General features: G+C 36.9%; 1 protein-coding gene across 4 annotated transcripts in view; it reads right to left on the bottom strand.

Moving 5' to 3' along the window:
- Nucleotides 1–2820: 2820 nt before the first annotated feature.
- AIMP1 (aminoacyl tRNA synthetase complex interacting multifunctional protein 1) overlaps nucleotides 2821–8828 on the bottom strand; it is a 47429-nt gene continuing 41421 nt past the window's right edge. For 3 of the 4 annotated variants that reach the window (XM_023734779.1, XM_004380216.2, XM_023734780.1), the window contains exon 7: nucleotides 4249–4500. In XM_023734779.1, the coding sequence (XP_023590547.1) occupies nucleotides 4334–4500 (167 nt within the window). In that variant the 3' untranslated portion in view covers nucleotides 4249–4333. Of the gene's footprint in view, nucleotides 2943–4248; nucleotides 4501–8828 lie in introns of those variants that run through there. The other variant, XM_023734781.1, reaches the window with a different exon arrangement.

The raw sequence follows: 8828 nt of genomic DNA, 5'->3' as shown, positions 1-8828 counted from the left end.
TGGGCCCACACAGGTCTAGGCAGTGATAAAAGGCATTCAAAGCCCATGGACTCCTTGCCTGTGCCTATGCAAAGAGCAGTGCCTGCGCTGAGTTCCCAGCTTAGGGGAGCTAGTGGTTTCTTTTTCCTGTTTGTTAGTTTATTTTTTCCCTCCCCAAAGCCAGGACACTGGCTCGGATGCAAAGGTTCCCACTTCGGGCCTAGGGGGCATGGCACCTGCTGAACACTGCTGGACCAAGACCGGAGCAGAGCAGGGAGTGGGTGGGTGAAGGGAAGAGAGGAACTTCCCAGAAGGGGAAGGGTTATTTTGATCCTGAGCTGTAGGTTAGATGTTTGCCCTTAACTTTCGAAGATCCAGCACTGCTTCTCCCTGGCTAGAGGCTTGTGCAGACTCTCCGCCGCTCAGTTTCTCCAGACATGGAAAATGCATCCCGAGCACTACTGCTTGCCTCAGCCCATGTGCGCCAGTCGATCCAGCCTGCAGGGTGCCAGCCAGGTCAGTTCCGGCACTTCCCTCACTGCTTCTGAACTGTCTCTCCTTCCCCCTGCCACTTAGTCCAACTCAAGTTTGTCTTTGATGTTCAGTGCTCCTAGAGTATCATATATAATCAATTCACTTGTTTTTTTCCGTCTTTGTTGTAAGAGGGACCACAGAAAGTGTCTGACTATTCTGCCATCTTGGCCCTGCCCGAATCTAATCTTTAGAGTTGCTGTTGTCATTTTGATCCCATACAGATAGCTCTTAAAAGAGCATAATGCTCAAGGTAGAGAATTTTTACTAGTTAAGCCAAACTATTGTTTGGTTTTAAGAAGACTTAAGGGGATATTTTTGGTTTAAGGTTGAAAGATTAGCTCAGGGCAATAATTTCAGGGATCATCTAGACCCCTTGGCTTCAGAAAGTCTGGATTTCATGAGAATTTGAAATTCTGTTCTGCATTTCCCCTCTTTTGATCAGGACTCTGCTATAGAATCTAATCAAAATGTTCAGTAAGGTAGCCAGGCTCCATCCAGTTCTTCTGGTCTAATGGCAAAGGAGGCAGTTTCTCATGTAGGCAGTCAGACACACATTCCATATCCTTCTCCCATTCCTGATTCTCCTTCTTCCTCTGCTGCTCCAGGCAAATAAAGATCAACTGTTGTATCTTGGATGGCTGCTTGCAAGCTTTTAAGACCCCAGGCACTATGCAACAAACTAAAACCAAAAAACCAAATCTACTGTCATTGAGTCGATTCCAACTAACAAAGTAGGAGGTCGAAAACAAGCACTAAACATCTTATTAGGCCAATTGACTTGGATGTTCCATGATTCATGACCCTAAACTTTCAAACCAAGGAACCAAATTCCATGAGGTTTTTGGTTGTACATAATAAGCAGCCTCAGCAGCTTTTTAAAAAAATCATTGTTGCAAATGTATTACACAACTTTTGCCAATTCAAATTTTTACCAGTGTACATACAACTTATTGAAAGCAATTACAATGATCGACTGTGCAATCCTACCCTTAATCAATGCGATTTTTCCATCACTGTTAAACCCCGTTTTACCCATTCTCCCACCTGTGGTAACCACTAATAAACTTTGGTCTCTATACATTTGCCTTTTCTTGCCTTTTCATCTATAGTGAGGTCATACAGTATTCGTTCTTTTGTGACTGATTATTTCACTCAGCATGTCTTCAGGCTCCACCCATATTGTAGCATGTATCAAGACTTCTTCTGCTGGCTGAGTAGTATTCCATTGTATGTGGGTACATTTTGTTTATCCATTTATCTGTTGATGGGCATTTAGGTTGTTTCCACCTTTTGGCTATTGTGAGTAGTGCTGCAGTGAACACTGGTGTACAAGTAACCGACTCTCTGCTTTCAAGTATTTTTGGTACGTACTAGCAGTGGAATTGCTGGTTCATACGGTTGGTAGTCATATTTTTAGTTTTTTGAGGAACTGCCATGCTGTTTTCCACAGTGGCTGTACCATTTTGCATTCCCACCAGTAATGGGTAAGGACTCCAATTTTCCCACATCCAGACCAACATCTGTTATTTTTATTTTTTGTTTTAGCCATCCTAGTGGGAGTGAAATGGTATCTCACTGTGGTGTTGATTTGCATCTAATGGCTAATGACGCTGAGCAACTTTCATGCGTTTGCTGGCCATTTGAATTTTCTCTTTGGTGAAATGTCTATTCAAGTACTTTGCCTATTTTATGATTGGGTTGTCTTTTTGTTCAGTTGTTGAAATTTTATATATATTTTGGTTATTAGATTATCAGATACGTTGTTTCTGAAGATAATTATCCAAGTTGGTAGCTTGTCTTTTAATTTTTTTGGTAAAGTCTTTTGATGAACAAAAGTTTTTAATTTTTATAAGGTGCCATTTATTTCGTCTTTTGCTGTTTGTGCTTTTGTTATATTAGATAATCCATTGTTAAAAGTAGGCCCGACAGCATTGACTCTATATTTTCTTCTAAGAATTTTATGGTTTCAGTTTGCACAGGTAGGTCCTTAATCTATTTCGAATTTGTTTTTGTGTATGGTGTGAGGCATGGATCCTGACAGAAAGTCTTTACTCCCCAAGAGCTTACCGTATCTTGAGTACAAAGTAATTTTTGAAATTGATTTTGTGTTTAGTTATCAACAGATATTAACGATGCTCTGTTAGTACTCAATTTTTCAGAAAGAAGATAAAACTTCTACAATGTTACCTTATCTGATTACACCTTTTATAAATCTGCATACAGGATTATTTATGTTTTTTTTTTTTTTGGCCTCCTGACTGTATCTCTAGACAGCTACAAGTGCCAGAATGGCTTTTGCTAAAAAAAAAATCTATACCTTTGCCTCCGGATGGATTTCTCTCTTTGTAGCCCAAATCATCTCTCATCAGCTCCAGGCTGGTGATCGATGCTCAAAATCCCTAGATTTATTTTCACTGTTTCCACAGTATCTGTAAGATGAATGAGAATAGGTGTTTGACATCTCAATATACATGTGAATGTTTTGGGTTGTAATTTCTTTTTGACAGTATGAGAGAATACAAAGAAGCAAAATATATCAACCTTAAATGCTCTTCTAAAGCTACTAAACCATAAATAATCTTTTATTAACCTATGGCCATGGAGTCGAATTCCGACTCATAGTGACCCTACAGGACAGAGCAGAACTGCCCCATTGGGTTTCCGAGGCTGTTAATCTTTACAGAAGTAGACTGCTATATCTTTCTTCTGTGGCGCAGCTAGTGGGTTCGAACCACCAGCCTTTCGGTTAGCTTGCTATCTTTTATTGTTGTTGTTGTTAGGTGCCGCTGAATTAGTTCCAATTCATAGCGATCCTGCAGAAAAGAGCAGAACTGCTCCATAGGGTTTCCAAGGGGCAGCTGGTGGATTCGAACTGTAGGCCTTTTGGTTAGCAGCCGTCGCTCTTACCACTGAACTACCAGGGCTCCAGACCAAACCTGTTGCTATAGAGTCAATTACAACCCATAGCAACCTATAGGACAGAGTAGAACTACCCCATCAGGTTGCCAAGGAGCAGCGGGTGGATTTGAACTGCCAATCTTTTGGTTAGCAGCCAAGGTACCCAAAAATCTTTATAAGGAAATTAGAATTTAAAAATGTAGACTTTTATGAACAATGTATTGGAATGCATTTATTCTTTAGAGTTAGTTAAAATTTAGCTACTGAATATTTTGCTAAATTTAAAGAAAATGCTCAATACATAGTTGAAAATTTCAGTTTCACAAAAAAGTTACCATAAATATTACATGTCACGGCTAAGATACTTTGGCAGCAATAGCAAAAAAAAGTTAAAATGCCATGTTTTCTAGCTTTTATGATGTTTGGCTCTATAGAACAAACACTTGAGTATTTGAATATTATTAAAATGACTAGTTAAAAAGTCTGCCAAAAATTCCAACTTGTCATTTTTGAAGAGGAGTGGGTATTTGTAATATAGGTATATAATATACTAAAATTCCAAGGGCTTGAAATTCCATGCATCATATGCTCACAAAGGACTAAATGTTAATCTAGTTCAAGTTATATAAAGAAAAAAGAACCCGCTAACCAACATCTCCCCCAAAAACAAATTATCACAAAACATAGGCCACTTCTTCCCTATATTATAAATGATTAAAAAAAACAAAGGGTAAAAAGGTAGTGTTTCCCCAATCAATTTAGAACAATATATAACAGGTAAAAGATATATAATAATCAAGCCCAGAAGAGAAATAACACAGAAATGAACCAGTCATATTTTGAGTTACATGTGACAAATATATTCTTTTTTATTGTTATTAAAATTTTCTCCAATGAATTTCAGTAACTGAAGCATTTTATTTTATTTGACTCCACTGTTGCTCATAGTTTGAGCCCTGCATACTCCCTTCCCTTTCACCTCAAAGGGGGCTCCTTTGTATGTAGCCACACACTCAGCATTAGTGTAAAGATCAGGCTGGATTTGCTCCCAAATCTTCTTCTTAGGATTCAGCTCCTTGTCAGGCTCTCCTGTTGGAGGAAAGGAAAAAAAAATTACACTGCTAATCTTCAAAAATATTTAAAAAATTCTCCACAGAGGTTTTTAATGGATTATCTTGGCAGCAATTCCCAAACATTAGACCTGATCAAAATTTGAACATTTGTTTTTATGATGTCAGCAGTTTATGTTCTTGAACAGTAAAATAAAATGAAATAGCTACTGCCATTTCCTTAAGAACGTTAAAGACATTAACTGTTTACCCTTCTAATACATATTTTTTCAGGTTACACAGCTCAAAAATTTATTCCCCAAATTATTGGGGAAAAAAAATAAGGTACTCATTTTATCACTACATTTGAAAAAATTGTCAAGTAAAAGAAAATGAGAGCATATTCTGATGTGCTATATTTTTCCACCTGGCAGAAGCAGCTTATGCTTTACTCTGTTTCACGATACAAAATGAATGACTAGATTGCTGCTCTGGTGCTTAAAGATTTCTTATTAATACTGGAAAATGGCTTAAATGCTGGTGTTACCTAGTTAAATATGATAACTACTTTGGTTTCATCCCATGGCCACTTGTTCTTAAGAAGGAAAGAGACAGCAAGGGTGACAAGGAGACAAGGATTAGCATTTGCCAAACACTAAGAATATAGGTTGTTGCATGCAATTCACACAACAATCTTGATTCTAATTTTAAATATAAAGAAGAAACTGGGGCTCAGAGAAGACAAGTAAGCTGCTTAAGGTCAAAGCTGTTCACAAATGGAGCTAGAATTTGACACCAAAGCCCATGTTCTGCTACTATAGCACCTTGCCTCCCAAGAAATTATGCTTTAGAAAAGAACCAAATAACACTCTTCCATGTGGACAATACTCCTAACCTCTCAATTTATAGTAGCATACACTGTACACTTTATAGAAGACAAATAATCAATAGAATATATCCAGTCTAGGCCTAAAGCAACTAATCATACCAAACAATCTCTCTGCTCAATAACATGGAAGTAGATAATAAAGTCAAATATAAAACACGGTTAATAGTTGGGGATGCAACATTTGGGATGAAGATTCAGTTCAAGAAACAAGGAAGAAAGATAATATATCCCTTAAGCATTAGACTTTAAATGGAAAACCATTTTCCTGGAGGTAATAAGAATATTACTGAAGTATAATTCAGCAATTATAAAGCCATAACCTACTAGGTCTTTTGTCTTTTTTTCCAGTGACTCCCAAGTTGAAATCTCTTGGAAATACTTAAACTTTTTAAACATTATCAGAGCTATTTATGTTCTACATTCTGATTGTATCTTTTTATCTAAAATGGTATTTATTCTCCTCTCATACATATACAGGACACGGTAACATTTCGTTCAGTTATACACAGGATTGCTATGAGTTGGAACCAACCTGATGGCACCTAACAACAACAACATGCACATATAGGAATAACCACACTGGGTGAAATGGTTGGCCATGGAGGTTTTGCTTCTTATTAGCTCTTCAGAGACCACGGAACTGGTAAAAACAAACAAAACTGCCCTCTAATATGCAGGTTTTCACAGATGAGAGGATAGTTAATTGAATGATATATCTATAAACAGAAAAACATGCAATGAAACTAAAACTGAAAGACTGACTAGTATAAAAGACAAGTATTAGTCTTATCCTCTTAAAAGTATTTGAGGGAACAAGAGAAAAACTCCAATAAACAAAAGAGAAAAAAATTTCTAATAAATAAAGTATAACTGTACAGTCATTTGGATCTACAACAAGATTTTTACTTTTTGTCTCTGAACATTCCCTGGGCTACAAGCATAATCTTACTTTCCATGTGCACAGATCACGCAGGCAAATGAGTTTTCCAGAATTCTGGAAAGCTAGAGTGAGAGATACTGTTCAGGAAGGCCTGATTTGTGCCCGTCCATCTTTTCCCCTCTCCACGTCTAATAAGGACCATACTGACAATGAGTTAGTTCAAGAAGCAGGGGTTCCCAGATTCCTATTTTTCTTATTAAGAGCACAGACTGTATGGATAAATACTTGCTGAGTGTTGACATAAGCAACAAGTACGAAAAGGCTTTTGTGTGTAGTACAGCACACAATTAAGCTTCTCAGATTGGGGAAAATATTGCCTAGTGTAGGAAATAATATTCATAACAATAGAACATATCGTTACTATGTGCTAGTCACTGCAATAAGTACATATATTTACTCATTTAATCACCTCATTACCCTACATAAATACTATTAATTATCCCCATTTTACAAATAAGAAAATTGAGGCAACAAAGGTTATAGCTTTAAGAACTTAAAATATCAGTTTGTTAAGTATTTCAAAGTTAAACCTCACAAAACCTATATGAGATAGGTACCATTAATAACCCCTTTTTATAGATACAAAAGCTGAGGCTCAGAAAGGTTCCCAGGTCACCCAGCACTTGTGGAACCACGATCTGAAACAATTTTAAACTTCCTCCATAAGACTGTAATAATTTTCAAAGAGCAAAGCTTTTAACTAGAAACTAATAAGCATAACCTCCAAAGCTTGACTGTTACTGTTAGCACACCAGGCTCAACAGCTGAACACTGTGAATCATTAAATGAAACAAGGATCATAAAAATCATGCTTGACACATGTCTATTATTAATACTAATGCCAGGAAGACTAGCACTTCCATTACTTTAAGTTAAACATTCCAAATTCTGTAAATTACAATGGCTATATGGAAAAAGGTTACTCTGCAAAGAATTAAAATCACCCTGAAAGTAGACGAGCTACCATTACTTTGGAAGATTTTTAGACAACCAACATTTTGAGATTAAAATCAAAGTCTGTCACATTATGAGCACTGTATGTAAATCACAGTCAAAAAAGGCTCAGATGCAGCATTAACTTTTTTGTTTACTCAAAATCTTTCTCAACAATATACTTTTTGGTATGGTGTAAAAGTTAGTTTGAAATGAGAGTTTAAATCACCTATGAAGAACACATCAATATTTTAAAGAATCTCTTTCATGAACTCTATTTTCCAGAGCAGTCATCAACATTCCTGTGTGTTGTATCCTTCTTCTTTTCCTAAATGTTTTTTTGGCATGGCTATCCAAAGAGTTAGGTGCTGATAACAATAAAAGTTTCTAAAACTAAAAACTGCAGGGCCTCTGAAATTGCTAAATATGTGCCAGTATTCACCATCTGGAAATGGTTAAACATATCGTAAGAGAACTAATCATTCAGAGATTATTTTTAGGCTAACACATTCTAAATAAAACACAAAGGGAGTATGAAATAGTTCAGAGAGAACAAAGTCCAGAAAAGATTGTAAAAAGGTGTGATCACTTTTTCAGCATTTAAAACCTACAAAAAGCAATACATACAAACTCCAGAGTTCTAGGCATTCACAAGTCTGAAGTAAGAACCAGAAACTTCATTTTGATTAGGCCTTCCTTTTGCACAAAATGCTCATCAATCACCAACTTCCCTGTAATAGCTGGCATGGCTGTAATAAGCCTAGCACTAACTCAGTTATTTTATATTTGAGTAACTGAGCCCTTGAACTATAATAGCTGTTATATTTTAGTTTTTGTGCTACAATTGACAACTTTGCAGATAAGAGGTCAATTACTTTTACAAAGCTATTCAACAGACAAAAGTGGTTTGGTGGTTTGGCACGAACAACCTTGGTAATAATGAAGGAAGATACTCAGGTCTATTCTCAAATCATAGTGACCCAATATGGCAGAGTAGATCTGCCCCATAGGTTTCCTAGGCTGAAAGCTTTATGGGAGCAGATCGTCAGGTCTCTTCTTCCATGGAGCGGCTGGTGGGTTTGAACCACTGACCTTTTGGTTAGCAGCTGAGCACTTAACCACTCAACGGCATACAACAACAACATTCTAAAATCCAATAATTTTTTTTTGCTTTTTTCCTTAGTATTTTACTAGTAAGTTTCTATTTATTCATTGACCAATTTATTGAGCCCCTACACTAATAAGCCAGGCATTAGTCTAGGAGCTAGGAATATAGCAGTGAATACAAAAAAGAAGAAAAATCTCTGGCTACATTTCAGTGTGGGAAGACAATATACAATATATATTTAATTATATGGTGATAAGTGCTTTGAAGAAAAATAAAGCAAAGAAGATGACATTTAAAAGACTTGAATAGACTTAGGGAGTAAGCCAGGTAGCTAGCTATCTGTGGGAAAAGCCAGTAACTCAATTGCAGTGGGCAAGGAAGAGTTGGAGTATATAAGGTTAGTGACGTCACGGGAGGCCAGATCCTGTAGGCTTGTATGCCACTATAAGGACTCTGGGTGAAATGCAAAGCTTTTGAATAGTTTTGAGCACAGGAATA

Source organism: Trichechus manatus, unplaced genomic scaffold (assembly GCF_000243295.1).
Source record: "Trichechus manatus latirostris isolate Lorelei unplaced genomic scaffold, TriManLat1.0 scaffold00071, whole genome shotgun sequence".
NCBI classification, from domain to species: Eukaryota; Metazoa; Chordata; class Mammalia; order Sirenia; family Trichechidae; genus Trichechus; species Trichechus manatus.
Note: the sequence above shows the minus strand (reverse complement) of the source record. Positions and strands in the feature narration are given on the sequence as shown.